Source organism: Mirounga leonina, unplaced genomic scaffold, assembly GCF_011800145.1.
Source record: "Mirounga leonina isolate KUSES-001 unplaced genomic scaffold, KU_Mleo_1.0 Mir_93, whole genome shotgun sequence".
Lineage (NCBI taxonomy): Eukaryota > Metazoa > Chordata > Mammalia > Carnivora > Phocidae > Mirounga > Mirounga leonina.
The window spans coordinates 13,749,051-13,766,096 of NW_023270854.1; the positions used below are offsets into that span (position 1 = coordinate 13,749,051).

Genomic DNA, 17,046 nt, shown 5'->3' on the forward strand with positions numbered 1-17,046 from the left:
TTCCTTCCTTCCTTCCTTCCTTCCTTCCTTCCTTCCTTCCTTCCTTCTTTCCTTCCTTCTTTCCTTCCTTCCTTCCTTCCTTCCTTCCTTCCTTTTCTTTTCTTTCTTTCTACATTTAAAATAGAAACTTAAAACAAAAGAAAGAAAGAAATATCAGCTTTTCTGCCCATGGATGCTGGTGTGTAAGCATCATTAAAGTCTCCCCTCCCAAGGCCCTCATGCCTAAGTCAGAGTCTCCCAAAGAGCCTGAACAGCTGTGGAAGCTCTTCATGGGAACTCTGAGCTTTGAAACAACTGATGAGAGTCTGAGGAGCCATTTTGAGCAATGTGGAAAACTCACGGACTGTGTGGTAATGAGAGATCCAAATACGAAGCACTCGGGAGGCTTTGGGTTGTTTGTCGGTTTGCCACTGTGGAGGAGGTAGATGCAGCCATGAATGCAAGGCCACATAAGGGGAGTGGTCTCAAGAGAAGATTCTTAAAGACCTGGTGCCCCCTTAACTGTAAAAAAGATTTTTGTTGGTGGCGTTAAAGTAGGCACTGAAGAACATCATCTAAGATTATTTCGAACAGTATGGGAAAACTGAAGTGATTGAAATCATGACTGACTGAGGCAGTGGTAAGAAGAGAGGCTTTGTAATATTTGGTGACCATGACTCTGTAGACAAGGTTGTCATTCAAAAATCCCACACTATGAAAGGCCACAAGTGGGAAGTAAGGAAAGCCCTGTCTAAGCCAGAGATGCGAGTGCTTCATCCAGCCAAAGAGGTGGAAGTCGTCCTGGAAACTTTGGTGGTGGCCGTGGAGGTGGTTTCGTGGAAATGACAACTTTTGTCATGGAGGGAACTTCAGTGGGCGAGGTGGCTTTGGGGGCAGTTGAGGTGGTGGCAGATATGGTGGCAGCGGGAATGGCTATAATGGATTTGGTAACGTTGGAAGCCATTTTGGGAGTGGCGGAAGCTATAATGATTTTGGCAATGACAACAATCCATCTTCAAATTCTGGGCCCTTGAAAGGAGGAAATTGCGGAGGCAGAGCTCTGGCCCCTATGGTGGTGGAGGCCAATACTTTGCCAAACCACAAAACCAAGGTGGGTATGGTGGTTCCAGCAGCAGCAGTAGCTAGGGCAGCGGCAGAGGATTTTCATTCCTGCCAGGGAGCGAAGCGGAGCGGCAGAGAGCCAGACAAGGGACACGGAAGCTACTTCTAACACATTTGTGAATTCAGCCAAGAACAGTGGTGGCAGGGCCGAGCTGCTACGAAGAAGACATGCTTTAGACAATAGTTATGTGTGGGGGCAAAACACTTGAGGACTGTATTTGTAATTGTATAACAGGTTATTTTAGTTTCTGTCCTGTGGAAAGTATAAAGCATTCCAACAAAGGGCTTTAATGTCGTGTATTTTTTTGTTTTGTTTTTTGCACCCATGCGGTTGATTGCTAAATGTAATAGTCTAATCATGATGCTGAATAAATGTCTTTTTTCAAAAAATGTGCTTGTGTAAAGTTAGTCAACTTGAAGTCAACTTGAACTTGGTAAACTACCCCAACAGTGTGAAGTTAGAATTCCTTCAGGGAGATGTCAGGTTCCATTAGAAATTTACTTGCAACCTGCTTGGGCAGAGAAGCCATTGTTTCCACAGACTTTGGTGTAGTTGAACTGACAGTTAATGTGTTGTGACCTGTAGTTTACCATTAAAAGGGTCACCCAAGCAAAGTCATGGAGTTTATTTGGTTATCAATATGATTGTTGGCACATGCTATGCAATATATCTAAATATGAATTGAATTCATATTGAAATATGAGTAAGTATCAGATAAAATTATAGATGGGATTAAAGCTTGTATATCATTCATTATGTGTAAGCAATAAACGATTTAATATCCTCTTGATAATAATAAAAAAAAATCACTTTTGTTGACAAGTTAGGGCCACAATGGACAGCTTCACAGAACAATGGAAATAGGACAGTCCCAGGACAACAGAGCGGAAAATTGCAGCAGACAGGTAGAACTTTTCATCCTCATCCTCTCCCTGAGTACTATCCACTCCAACCTCCTCATAATCCTTCTCAAGGACAGCTATGTCATCACGGGCCTCAGAAAAATTTCTTCCGCCATGCCCTCGTCTACATCCAAGTGAACAAAAGCATGCTTGCCATACATCAGATCAACCTTGTGGTCCAGCCAAGCCCAGGCCTGAGCAATGGCTGTGGTGTACTTTAGCCAGATCTCCACCAGCTACCACAGTGGGAGGCTGGTACTTAACCCAGCTTTGAAGCCAGTGGGATGCTACACTTGGTCTTGATGGTGGCAATGGCAACATTGACATCTTTGGGAACCCTGTTGCCATGGCACAACAGGCCACAAACCCTGTATTTACCTCAGCAGGGGGCACATTTCACCATCCGGTTGGCTGGCTCAGAGCATGGGCGGTGGTTTCAGCTACAGTAGCTGTTCATGGTAGGCTTTCTCAGCAGAGATAACAGGGGCGTATGTGGCTGGAGAGAAGTAAATGTGGGAATAAAGGCTTGGTCTGGAATTCTGTCAAATCAACATTCAGGGCTCCATCAAATCTGAGGGAAGCAGTGATGGAGGACACAATGTGACCTGTCAACCTATTTAGGTTAGTGTAGGTTGGGCATTCAGTATCGAGGTTTCTACGATAGATGTCATGGATGGGCTCGTTGTCCACCATGAAGGCACAATAAGAGTGCTCCAGGGTGGTGTGGGTAGTGAGGATGGAGTTGTAGGGCTCAACTACAGCTGTGGAAGCCCAGGGGCTGGGTAAATGGAGAACTCCAGCTTGGACTTCTCATCATAATTGACAGAGAGTTTCCGTCAGCAGGGAATTGAACCTAGAACCAGTACTCCTACCAAAGCTGTGAAAACCAGGAAGCCCTAAAAACCTGTGCCCTGGTCTGTGAATTTGGTCCAAGGTGAGGTCAATGATCTCCTTGCCAATGGTGTAGTGCCTAGGGCCATAGTTACTGGCAGCATCTTCCTTGCCTGGGATGAGCTGCTCAGGGTGGAAGAGCTGGTGGTAGGTGCTGGTACAAACTTCACAAATGATGGTGGGTTTCAGGTCCACCAATGCTGCCCTGGGCACATACTTGCCAACACCTGTCTCAGTGAAAGAGTCATCTCCTCCCCCAAGGGTCTTGTCACTTGGCATCTGGCCATCAGGTTGGATGCCTGTTCCAGGCAATGGAGTTCCCAGTAGTCATTGCCCATCTGCACACCAGCCTGGCCACCATGGATGGAGATGCCTGAGACTTGTAGGGCTCTGCAGGGCTGGAGAGGGCAAGGGGATGGTGACAAGGATCTCCCACTGACAGACTACCAAGGATTCCAGGGGAGAAGCGGTGAGAGGCAGGCCAGCCTGGAGGGCCCCAATATACCACCCTCCCTCCCTACCATGCTCTCGGCCAAGTGGCCAGAAGGTGGACACTGGACCCCAACCAGGCCTCTGCAGGCCCACCTCTGACCCCCTGGGACCCACTCGGTTGCCTTGGCCTGAGGGTGTGTGATGCTGATTGGTGGGTTCAAATGTTCAAGGCAAACTCCTCTGAAGGAGCCAGATCTAGGAAGGGGAGGAGACATCCTGGGGCCACAGAAGGGCCAGTAGGGCGAGGACGAGGATGGAGATGGCTATTGGAAGGTTAAGAAAGGCGAAGCAGCTGCTGCGTCCTCAGTGGGTTTTGGGGGTGCGTCAGGTAGGCAAAGCCCAGGGGAGAAAAGGCGCCAGGTAAAGAAAGTCATGGCCAGAGCCTCGGGAGTGCAGACCCTCCAGCTCTGCCATGTCCCTGGGCTCCGGACCATCCCTTTCAATTTAAATCTATTTAAAGTGACAGCATATAATTGGGTCTTGCTCTTTCATGTTATCTACTTTGACAGTCTCTATCTTTTCATTGGAGTTTTTCAGACCATTCACATTTAATGTGATTATAGAGATGGTGAAATTCGAGTCTACTATCTTGCTGTTTGTTTTCGGTTTGTTCCATCTTTGTTCCGATGTTTTCATCTTCTTTTGGACTGTTTTTTAGGATTCCATTTTGTCTCCACTGTTAGCTTATTTTATATACCTCCTTGTTGTATTTCTTCAGCTTTGGGTTTACAGTATGCATCTGTAACTTATCATAGTCCACCTTTGGATACAACTTTGCCACTTCATGTATAGTGTAAGGGCCTTAGAGCAGCATACATCCATTTCCCCCCCCCCAGCTTTGTGCTTCTGTAGTCAGACTACTGGTTTTGCATTGTAACTCCCTAGTGTGCAGCCTGCCCAGCTACTTCCGTGCTTTTGGAAAGTTCTCTGGTAGTGCTGACTTAAAAAAAATTAAAAGTGCAAATATCCTTTGAAAAAGCAATTCCATGTCTTGGACTCTAATATATCAAGATATAAAGAGAGACATACAAGGATGCTTATTTACCTTAGCATTTTTGTAAAACCACAAAAAGAGAAAAATGTGAGTGTTCATGGAGAAATGGTAGAAAAAATTCTAGTCCCTTGTAGTATAGAATATAATGCAGTTGCTTAAGACAATTAAGTGGTTTCGGAAAGATGTCTATTGTTATTAAGTAAAAGAAGCAAGTTACAGAGTAATGTCCCATGTTTGTAAACAATCATAAACATGATTTTATTATATATGCAAAGGACGTTTCTAGAAAGACAATAATAATAGCAAACAATAATAGCATACTTAAGCATGCAAGTTCATTTAATCCTTGCCACAGCCTTGCAAGGAATGTTATTAGTCCCATTTTACAGATGAGGAAACTGAGGCACAGAGTGGTTAATAACTTGCCTTAGGGTCACTTGCCAATAGTGGCAGAACTGGGATTCAATCCCTGGCTATCTGGCTCTGGAGTGTTATCCCACCTCACTAACCATCAGATTTTTAATATCAGGTGAGTTGATGAAGGGAAAGAAGAAATGAACAACTTTAGGTATCTGGACTACTGTTGTCTGGAATGTGGAGACAGGCTTTCTAGAAAAAGCAATGGTGTGAAAGCCAGATGAGATTAGGATTTTGCTACAAGGAACTGACTTGTGGAGAGGATACTTTCACCGTGGCACTTCATGAGAAATACCAAGGCTTGCTCCTGGCACATTTCCAACATTACCCCCTTCTTTTCTCAAAAAAGATTAAAGGACTTAAACTTCTGCTTGGAAAGCCCCAGAGGTGAGTGTGCTGGTTTGGAAGCACTTTGAACAATAGAATGCCCATGTTAACACGTTAAATCTACTAGCAAAAAAAGACCTTAATTTAAAAAAAACTAAATTACTTTTTGAAGGCTCTATTTCTATATTTACAGAACTATCATTCGCATAATTCAAATATTTTATAAATATTAATGTAGAATACCATTTGGTAACAAAATCTACTAAAATGGGCCTGAGGATGTCATCTTTCCCAGAAAAACAGCATTATTATTATCAGGAACAGGGAAGTTATTTCAAATACTGTTTTTCTCTCTTAAGTCAAGGATGCACACATTACAGTTAGGTTGTTCATCATTTACAGAAACTAGTTTAAATGTTATTTATGATTTAAGAACCCCCACCCATTTACCAGCACATGTACAATTAAATTTTGGTTATATGTAATGAATGTAAAAATACATTTTAAGCAAAAGATATTTTAGTATATAGTAAAGTTAAATGTTTCTGATTTTAAAAAGTAATCAGCTGACAATGAATTGTACTTACTTGTACTAAGGAAAAATAAAGTACATTATGCAAATACAGGAATCATAGGTTTATATGAAAATTCTTCTATATGGATAGTGTGCATCTTACCCTGGAAATCCCCACTACGTCCCACTTCTGCATGAACTCTTTAGTTTTCAGAATCAAAAAGGTAACATAAAAATGTAGCTATCATTTTTGTTTCTAGTGGATGGCCTTTAAGTTTTATATTACATTTTAATGCAATATTTTAATTTTAACGTGACATTTTAATCTTCATTCAGGCAGCAGAAAACAGAGGCACCATCTTGTTAATGAAATCCTTATTTTTTGACATGGTGATATCAAAATAGTCACTATTACTGTGGTAAGGAGCTAAAGAGAATACATTAAAAAAGCAAGTTTATTATTTATTTTAAAATTTATTAAGTAAATGTAGGACTTTACAAATCTTTCAGGGAAAACTTACTAATAAATACAAATGCTTTTATCACCTACCCTGTTATGTTCTGCTCTTCTTCTCATCTTGCCCATGAGATACTTTTTAAACAAAAGTAAGGCATTGATAAATCAGTGTTGATTCAGAGATAAATTAAGGCACAATACTATCCCGTAATGATATCCAAACAGCACATGAAAATTTATGGAAATTTTGAACTGTATACATGGAAACCTATTTTGCTTGCTTTGGTAGACAAGTTTTTTTTTTTTTTTTTTTTTTTAGTTCTACAGATTTGATATTCAAAATAAATGAATTTCTGAACTGACCTGTAAAACTAGTAGTTACCACTACTTTTTGGATATTTTGTTACAGATAAAATGGTTTCAAGTGGAAACAGAGAGGGAATTTACATTTTCTCTACTTCCCTTCTTCTTAACCCTATTTGAATACTACGAGGGACGAAGTAGCTGTATGTCCCTTATATACAAAGACAAGAACAAGTACTATCCTATATGCTGATGGCACTTCTGCTTTCAGACTGGTCAGGTTCAGACTGGCCACAATAGACAACTAATGTTGCCAATCTACATGGAGACGGAACGGTTTCTTTTCAACAACACTTTTATTGAAGTAGAACATACATCAAGTGTACAGCATGGCTAATTGTCATAAAATGAAGATGTACATGGAGCCAGCCCCCAAATCATGAAGTAGAACAGAACCCCCAAAGCCCCTTTAATCATTAACCCCTCATCCTACTTGATAGATTTAATTAGAACACCAGTGATTCACTTTGTCTGCTTTTGGACTTTATATAAATGGAGTCTGCACTGTAGTATTACCTTGTGTATGGGTTTTGTTCAATATTATTTGTGAGACATCCAGCTCATTACTGTGTAATTTCCATAGTATGGAATATATCACTCTTTATTTGTCATTCTATTGGTGAAGGATATTTGGGTTATTTCACATGTTGATGGAATCAGATTGCTAATATTTAAAGAGTTTTTATATCTAAGAGATTGGCCTGTCATTATTCTTTTTTTCAATGGGGTCAATTTTTGGTGTCAGTATGTTGCTGGGCAAGACTGTGAAATATATGGAAGAACTTTGAAAGGGTGTGTAAGAATGCCATTTTTTTCTTAAATATTTGGTAGAACTCACTGATGAAGCCATATGAGCACTGGGCTTTCTTTGTGGCATAGTTTGAAATTACACGTTCAATTTCTTTAATAGATCTAGAACTACTGAGATTTTGTTTCTTCTTGTGTTGGCTTTTTAAAGTTTATGTTTTTTTAAAGTAGGCTCCACGCCCAATATGGGGTTTGAATCCACCACCCTGAGATCAAGAGTCACATGTTCTACTGGCTGAGCCAGCCAGGTGCCCCTTTGTGTTGGTAATAGTAATATGTCCTTCCCTCTTAACTTTTTAATTTTATTGGTACCCATGTAGGATCATTTTCCTTTTGCTTGAACAATTTCTTACAGTTTTTCATTCAGTGTGGGTCTGCTGATAACAAACTGTGTTTTTTGGCAGGGGGCAAGAGTTGTCTAAAAATATCTTAATTCACCTTTATTGTAAAAGGTATTTTTGCTGAGTATAGAATTCTAGGGTAGCAGTTATTTTCTTTCAGTATTTTATTTATTTATTCAATTTTTATTTTAAGTAGGCTTTACTACTGTGATCACGACCCAGAGATCAAGAGTCGCATGCTCCACCAACTGGGCCAGCCAGGTGCCCTTTCTTTCAGCACTTTTTTTTTTAAAGATTTTATTTATTTATTTGACAGAGAGACCGAGTGAGAGAGGGAACACAAGCAGGGGGAGTGGGGGAGGGAGAAGCAGGCTTCCCCTTGAGGAGGGAGCCCGATGCGGGGCTCGATCCCAGGACCCTGGGACCATGACCTGAGCTGAAGGCAGACGGCTGAGCCACCCAGGCGCCCCTTTCTCAGCGTTTTAAAGATATCATTCTTTTTTTACTGTTGGTAAGTAAACTATGAGTCTTACATTGCTGCTTTTCAGATTTTCTCTTTGTATTTGTTTTTCAGCAGGTTTACTATAACATATGTAGGCTTAGTGTACTTCGAATCTGTCCTGGTTTGTGGTTCATTGACGTTCTTGATGGTTCTTGTCAGTTTGAGAGAATTCTTGGCCATTTTGCTTTGCAAATAGTATTTCTACCCATTCTTTCTTTTCTCTTTCAGCCTCATATGACTTTTACTCTCTTTTCTGTGTTTTGCATTAAAAAAAAAATGTGTGCTGCTTCCTGTTCCCGGTTCTGCACACAGGGAGTTTGTAAGTTGCCACTCTGTCCTAACAACAAGTGAAGAGTCAAACACACAGAAAAATCAACAAATCTTCCCAAATCCATAAGAGAAGTGAGGTCACAGGGCACACTGCTGCCCCCCCAAAGTAGAGACTGACAGGCAAATACAGAGAATCACAAGATACCAGGTCAGACACTCATGAGCTGAAATCTCCTTGGGAATCAGTGCTGGGGTAGGAAAACCAGAACTGTAATTAATGAATTGCTGGAGGCACAGTGGGCAGGTCTTAGTTAAAAACTCTGGTGGGGGGTGGTGCCTGGGTGTCAGTCGTCTGCCTTTGGCCTCAGGTCATGATCCCCTGAGGTCTTGGGATCGAGCCCCGCATCGGGCTCCCTGCTCGGCGGGAAGCCTGCTTCTCCCTCTCCCACTCCCCGTTTGTGTTCCCTCTCTCGCTGTGTCTCTCTCTGTCAAATAAATAAATAAAACCTTAAAAAAAAAAAAAAAAAAAAACAACTCTACGGGGACCCAGCTGTAGAGGGCTCCCCTTACTTTTGTAAGTTTTACCTCCAGGAGCTCAACCAGGTTCTCACAGTAAATACCAGACAAAAAGTCTCCTGTGCTTTCGGCAGACGGAGAGGAAAAGAAACCATTTTGAAATGGACAAGAGTACTCTGTTTTTCTTAATAAGGCCTGCTGCCCTCGGGGGAAACTAGTTACCCAGAGCCTAACCTGATGGGTATTATCAGAGCCTAACTAACCTGGTGAAGGGAATTATCAAATTCTAGCCCACTCTCACCTGCCTGTCCTACCTAAGTGGGGAGAGAAAAACTGAGAAACGCTTGTTAAGTTCACAGCCCAGAGGCACAGGCTCACTAAAGACGGAAGCCTTAACTGGAGGACTGTGGAATATTTGCCACCTCCCGCACACCTTACTGCCACATTAGTAAAGTCCTATTTACAATAGTTCCTTTACCCAGCACATAATATCTGGCTATCAAGAAAAAATTGCCAGTCATATAGAATGGCAAAAAAATATAATTTGAAGAGACAGAACAAGCAGCAGAACCAGGCATGGCAGGGATATTGGAATTATCAGACTGGAAATTCGTATGATGGATATGCTAAGGACTCTAATGGATAAAGTAGACAGCATGCAAGAACAGACGGGTGATGTAAGCAGAGAGATGAAAATCCCAAGAAAGAACCGAAAAGGAACAGTAGAGATGAAACACACTGTACAGAAAGGAAGAATGCCTTTAATGGGCTTATTAATAGATTGGATATGGCTGAGGAAAGAATCTCTGAACTTGACGATATCTCAGTAGAAACTTCCAGAAATGAAAAGCAAACAGAAAACACTGGGGAAAAAAACCAAAAACAAAAACAGAACAGTAATCCAGAACACAATATCCAAAACTGTGGGGCAACTACAAAATGTGTAACATATGCATAATGGGCATAACAGAAGAAGAAAGGGAGAAAGAAAACAGAAGAAATCTTTGAAACAATAATGATTGAGGATTTCCCCAAATTAATATGAGACACCAAACCACAGATCTAAGAAGCCCAGAGAATACCAATCAGGATAAATGCCAGAAAAAATACACATATTATTTTCAAACTATAGAAAATCAAACATAAAGAAAAAAATCCTGAAAGACAGAGGGAAAAAATGTCTTACCTACAGACATAAGAACTACTTTCCAACTTCTCAGAAATCATGCAAGTAAGAGCAGAGTGCAGAGACGAAAAGTGTTGAGAGAAATAATTGACTAACTTAGAACTCTGTAACCTGTGAAATTACCCTTCAAAAGTGAAGGAGAAATAAAGATTTTCTTAGGTAAACAAAAATTGAATGTATTTGTTGCCAGTAGACTTGCCTTACAAGAAATGTTAATGGAGAGAAGGAAAATAATATTGGTCAGAAACTCAGATTTATATAAAGAAAGGAAAAGCATTGAAGAAAGAATAAGTGAAGGTAAAATAAAAACTTTTACTTTTCTTACTCTAACAGTTTTTTTTTTTTTTAAGATTTTATTTATTTATTTGAGAGAGAGAGAATGAGAGACAGAGACCACGAGAGGGAAGAGGGCAGAGGGAGAAGCAGACCCCCTGCCGAGCAGGGAGCCCGATGCGGGACTCGATCCCGGGACTCCAGGATCATGACCTGAGCCGAAGGCGGTCGCTCAACCAACTGAGCCACCCAGGCGCCCTCTTTAACAGTTTTTTTAAAAATAATATCAACAATGTGTTTATGTATGCTTGTGTATATATTATATATATGCTTATACATAAGTGAAATGAATGACAGTAATAATACAAGGAATGAAAGGAATTAGGATTATTTTGTTATCATAAGGTAATTACACTACCTTTGAAGCATTCTAGTGTTTGTGAGAGTGGACCTGGATTAACTGTACATATATATTTGAAACTCTGGTAAAAAAAAAAAAAAAAGTAAAATTGATATGCTAAGAAAGGAAAGAAAATGGAATCATAAAATTCTTATTTAAAACCACAAAAAGAAGGGGCACCTGGGTGGCTCAGTCGTTAAGCGTCTGCCTTCGGCTCAGGTCATGATCCCAGGGTCCTGGGATCGAGCCCCGCATCGGGCTCCCTGCTCCACAGGAGGCCTGCTTCTCCCTCTCCCACTACCCCTGCTTGAGTTTCCTCTCTCACTGTCTCTCTCTATCAAATAAATAAATAAAATCTTTAAAAAAAAAATGGACATAAAATCAGTAAGGACATAGTTGAACTCAATAACATCATCTATCAACTGGATATAATTGACATCTGTAAACTACTTCATCCAGTGACAGCAGAAAACACAATCTTCACAAGCTCACATGGAACATTCACCAAGATAGACCAAATTCTGGGCCATAAAACACATTTTAACAAATTCAAAAGAACGGAAATCAGAAAATGTCTGCTCTTAGATCATAATGGAATTAAACTAGAAATCAATAACAGAAAGATAAATGGAATATCCCCAAATATGTGAAGATTAAAAAAACTTCTACATAATGCATGGGTCAAAGAAGAAACCTCAAGAGAAAGTACAAAATGTTTTAAACTAAATGAAAATGAAAATACAGCTTATAAAAATTTGTGGGAGGCAGCAAAAACAGTACTTAGTGGGAAATTTACAGCATTGAATACATATATCAGAAAAGGAAGATCTAAAATCAGTCACCTAAACTTCTACCTTAAAAAACTAGAAAAAGAACAAATTAAATCCAAAGTAAAAAGAAGAAAAGAAACAATAAGAGAACCAAAAAACAAAAACAAACAAGAAAACTAATGAAATTAAAAACAGGAAATGAACAGAAAAATAAACATAACCAAAAGCTGGTTCTTTGAAAAGATCAATAAAACCAATAAGCCACTAGCCAGGCTAACTAAGAAAAACAGACAGAAGACACAAATTACTACTATCAGAAATGAAGGAGGATGTGGACATCACTACAGATCTCATGGACATTAAAAGGATAATAATAAAGGAATACTGTGAACAACTCTATGCACACAAATTTGATAACTTAAATGAAATGGACCAATTCCAGGGTGACTGACTGGCTCAGTTGGTAGAGCATGTGACTCTTGATCTTGGGGTGGTGAATTCAAGTCCCATGTTGGCTGTAGAGATTACTTAAAAAAAAAAAAAGAAAGAAAGAAAAGAAACTAACCAATTTCTTGGTACAATCTGCCAAAACTCAGAATCAGAATAGGCCTATATTTATTGAATCAAAATATTAAGAACTTTTTGAAACAGAAAGCACTAGGTCCAGTGTGTTCACTGATGAATTCTTATCAAAACTTAAGGAAGATAAATTTTCTGCAGTCTTTCAGAAGATAGAAACTGAGGCCAGCATTACCCTAATACTAAAACTAGACACAAACATTACAAGAAAACTACAGACCATTATGTCTCATGAACAGACCATTACACAGTCAAAAATCTGCATATAACTTTTGACTTTCCCAAAACTTAACTAACAGCCTACTATTGACTGAAAGCCTTACAAATAACATTGTTGACTCACACATATTTTGTATATATATGCCATATTCTTATAATATAGTAAGCTAGAGAAAAGACAGTATTATTAAGAAAATCATAAGGAAGAAAAAATACATTTACAGTACTAGACAGTAAAAAAAAAAATCCATGTATAAGTGGACTTGTGCAGTTCAAACCCATGTTGTTCAAGGGTCAACTGTAATTGAATCCTGGCTACCCCTAAGATACCTATCCCCAAGATAAGATGCCCTGCTAAGCTTCTAAGTGGAGGCTTTTCATTTTTGTTCTCACAAACTTCTGTACCTTATAGCCTGGAGGTAGGAAAGGTATCTTATTTGCTTTTCATTTTTACTCCCAAAGGAAGTATCTTTGCAGTTCACCTACTTGGATATTTTCACTAAAACACATTTTAAAAAAATTTTATTGGGACCCATCCCTCAGATTATTTATTTCCCCCTTCACTCCAGTATTTCCTTTCTCCCCTTCTCTGGTTTGGATTCTATGGTCCATCACTATAATCATTCCTTCACAAGTAGCTTTAAAGTCCTTGTCCTTTTTCCTCCTCTTAAGCATCTAGAAAAACCCAGCCCTGTTTATACTTCTCTGATACTTTACACCTGCTCCTGAATTGCTCCTGACTGGAGAAAAAATTCACTTGTGTTAACTAGCTCTCTTTATTTGTTTTTTTAAAGTTTTTATTCAAATTCCAGTTAGTTAACGTATAGTGAACTAGCTCTCTTTAAATTCACAATTACTATTCTCAAATTGGCTTTCAAAACTGCTTAGCAATCCTGCAATTCCCTCAGTAATTCATTCTGCCATTCTCAAAGACAACCATTTCTACCTTCTTTCTCCTCAAACTTTTAACACTTCCCATATGCCAGCCAAGTTAATTTCTGTGTTTCATACTTCACTGAGAAAATAGAATTAAATGGAAACCCCCTAATCTTCCCACCACTAAATCTACTGAATCACCTCCATATGCATCTATCGGCCTTCTCCCCTATTATAACAGAGGCCAGTCCCTCCATTTGTGCTTTGAATCTCAACCCCTCTTGCCTTCTCAAGTTCACTTGCACCATTTTTGCTTGTTACCACTGCTGCATCATCACCTTCTTTCATTTTACTGGCTTATTCTCATTAGCTTATGAACATGATCTAATTTCTCCTATTACAAAACAAAATAAACAAAACCCTCCTGTGACCTCCTGTTATTTTCTAGCTCCCAGTACTTCTGCTCTCCTTCATGGCAAAATGTCTTGAAAGGGCTGTCATCTCTAGTCACTGTCTCTCTTTCACCCATTCCAATCAGGTTTGCATTTCCATCAATCTATTGAAACTTCTATTGAGGTCATCAATGACTTTAATCTTCCAGTGGGTTTCAGATTTATCCTCATCTTGACCTATGAGTAGCAACTGACCCTCCTTAGAAGGCTCTTCTCTTTGCTTCCATGAAACCACTCTCTTGGTTTCCTGCCTATCTCACTGTACACTCCTCCTGATCCTTTTAGTAGTTGTTCTTGCTCTGTTGGATTTTGAAGTATGGGGAGTGTCCCAGGGTTCAGATTTGGATCCTCTTCTCCATGGTTCCTCTCTCCCCAGGCCATCTCATTTAGTCCCATGGCTTTATCCAAATACTGATGACTCCATAATCTAGCCTGAGATCCAGATAACTAACTTCTTACTTAACATTTCCATAGGTAGCTCTCAGACATCTTGAATTTAACACATCTAAAACAAAAATGTAGATTACCCAGCCCCCAAACTTGTTCTTTACTTTCTTACTATTGTCCAGTTACTGCAGTCAGAAATCTCAGCGACATCTTTGGTTTATCCCTTTCCCTCACTCTTCACACCCAATCTGTCATGCAAATTCTACTTCCAACTATGTTGCAGATCTGATCCTTTCCCTCTATTTTTGTCCAGGCTGCCATTATCTCTTGCTTAGACTACTGCATTCATTAGCTTCTGCCTTCAGCCTCTACTCATCTCCTTTTCAAAAACATTCTTAGAAAGTACAAGTATATCCAATATAAATTGGATTAAGCCATTCTACTATAACTATTCTAACTATTCAAAGGCTTCCCTTTCTTTTAATCATAGTGTACAAAGCCCTATATGATCTGGCTACACCCATCTCCAATTTCATCTTTTTTTTTTTTTTTATTCATGAGAGACAGAGCGAGAGAGAAAGGCTGAGGGAGAAGCAGGCTCCCAAGGAGCAGGGAGCCCGATGCGGGACTCGATCCCAGGACCCTGAGATCATGACCTGAGCCGAAGGCAGACACTTAACCATCTGAGCCACCCAGGCGCCCTCCAATTTCATCTTTTGATAGTGTCTCAACCATACTGGTCATTTTTTTCCCAGTTCCTTGAACACAGCACTATTTCTCATCTCATTGCCTATGCACATACTGCTCTTTTTTCTCTTTTGTTTTTCTTCCTGGTTTTTCTCTTTTGTTTTTCTTCCTGGTTTTCAGGTAAAATGTTACCTCAGAGATGTCTTCCAAAGCAAACCATAAAGATAATCCCCCTAATTAAAGTACGTCTTCCTCAGCCCTACTTTCTCAACTTGTTTGTTTCCCTGACTGGCTGTAAGCTCTGTTCTGTCAGTCTCATTCATGCTTAGCACAAAATAAGTCCTCCATAAATGTAGGTTGAATGGTGAATGACTCTACAATCTTCAGAAAGGGATGGCTTCTCCACACTTACAGATCACTTGGAAGACTTGGTGAGGTTTGTGGGTAAGAGTTGCGGCCCAGAGAACCAGATATGGATGTAAACACTGTAGAGCTTTTTAGCCCATATACACATGACACAACTCTTTTGCACTTTTATTTATTCCATATATTCTACCTTGGATATAAATAAGGACATTATGAGAAACAAAGTCAAATACCTTGCTGAGGTCAAGATGCACAAGACTACGCAATTCTCCTGATCAACAACATACAATAGCTCAATGAAAAGGACTTTAGGTGAGTTTGGCATATAGTCTCAGTAAATTCATCCTGTTTTGGGGGACTCATCCTTTCAATGTAATTGGCAAACTTGCATGGAATTGGTATCAAGCTTGCAATTCATTAATTCATTCAATTAATGTTGAGTACTTATCATACACCAGGCATTCTTCAAATACCGGAGACACATTGGTTGAAAAGGATAGACAACATTCTCTCTCATGGAGCTGAGTCTAGTGAAAGAGATAGACAATAAAAAACAAGAAAATGAGTATTGAGAAGAGTAATTATGAAAAAGAAGAACCAGGGAGATCTTAGGGAATTAGAAGAGTTACTTTGGATTGAGTAGTCAGAAAAGGCCAACCAAGAGGCTTTATACAGATTTAGAATGGTAATCCACATTTTGTCATATCTATTGGCTTCTCATTTTCGAAAATCAGGACATTTATCCATCTCTAATCTGTCGCCTCTCCATGATTTTCTTGAGGATGATTACACCACAACACTGTTTCAGTAGTATGACAAATAAAACAAAATGGTCTCCAAATTTGGTATGTAGCATTTACCTCCTAAGATCTAAATACTTTTGTAGTGTCGGCAAGAAACCAGAATTCTAACTTTTAAAATCATTGGTCAATGGTTAACCTTTGTTTCCTTCTCTTAGATAACACTAGGAACCAATTATTTTCAAGAAATGGCAGTTCTTGTTCTTCTTCCATTAGTATGAAAAGTTTCGTTATGAGGTGGTTCAAACTAAATATCAAAGAAAGCTGTAAATTACTATAAAAATCAAATATATACTAAAAGACACGAGTGAAGTTGCAAAGGGTAAATAAAATATTTTACAAACTCTAAATTAATTATGTAATGAAAATTAACTTATTGGACTAATTTACTTATTAGGCTTTTGAAAAAAAACTTAATTTCAAGTTTTGGTAAACAAAAAGTAAAATTACCTTACCAGTCTTCACTAAGGCAAAAGTAACAATCAAAAGTGGTTTCTGCCTTCTACTGCAGTTTTAGGTAAATGATGCATGTCATGGTAACTTACACACTTACTAGAAAACAAAAGTATGGGGAAGGAGGTTATCCACAGTTACCCATGCTTTAGTTATTCAGGGGCTTATCTTAATTCTCTTTGAACTTTCATAATACTAAGTGCTAAAGCACTTTTAGGTTTACTATTACATAATTTTCATAAAATCCTGTAAGGAATAGAGAGCATGTTATTATTTCCATGCTTTTTGATGGTAAGACAAAAAGGAATTTGCTAGAAAGGGAACTGTATTTATAAAATTCATATAAAAAAGAAATGAGGAAATGATTTACATTATGATAAGCATCCATCTTAGGTTCAATACTTAATACATGACAGGGAGATTTATGAACAGAGGAAGCTAAAAATTTAAAGAATTGTCAAGTAATTATCAGAAATGAAGATAAAGTATCTATAAAACTATAAAGTCAATGAGAAATCATTAGATTTACTTAGCAATGTACATGTTACATAAGATACTTATAACACTTTCAGTTTCATTGAAAATGCATGTCCTAAAAATATCTAAGGTTGGAAATGCTAACAATTAAAAAAGGGGTTATTTTTCCAGTAAGAATAGTTTTAAAAGTTTTCATTTTATTTTATTTAAGATTTTATTAATTCAT

At 38.9% G+C, this 17,046-nt stretch overlaps 1 protein-coding gene and 1 pseudogene across 1 annotated transcript in view; both read right to left on the minus strand.

Moving 5' to 3' along the window:
- Nucleotides 1-1,698: 1,698 nt before the first annotated feature.
- LOC118004515 lies at nucleotides 1,699-3,756 on the minus strand (annotated as a pseudogene).
- Nucleotides 3,757-14,822: 11,066 nt separating this feature from the next.
- Nucleotides 14,823-17,046, minus strand: part of RELCH (RAB11 binding and LisH domain, coiled-coil and HEAT repeat containing) — a 112,282-nt gene continuing 110,058 nt past the window's right edge. Inside the window, exon 30 of the mRNA XM_034996072.1 lies at nucleotides 14,823-15,617. Within this exon, the coding sequence (XP_034851963.1) occupies nucleotides 15,521-15,617 (97 nt within the window). The 3' untranslated portion in view covers nucleotides 14,823-15,520. The remainder of the gene's footprint in view (nucleotides 15,618-17,046) is intronic.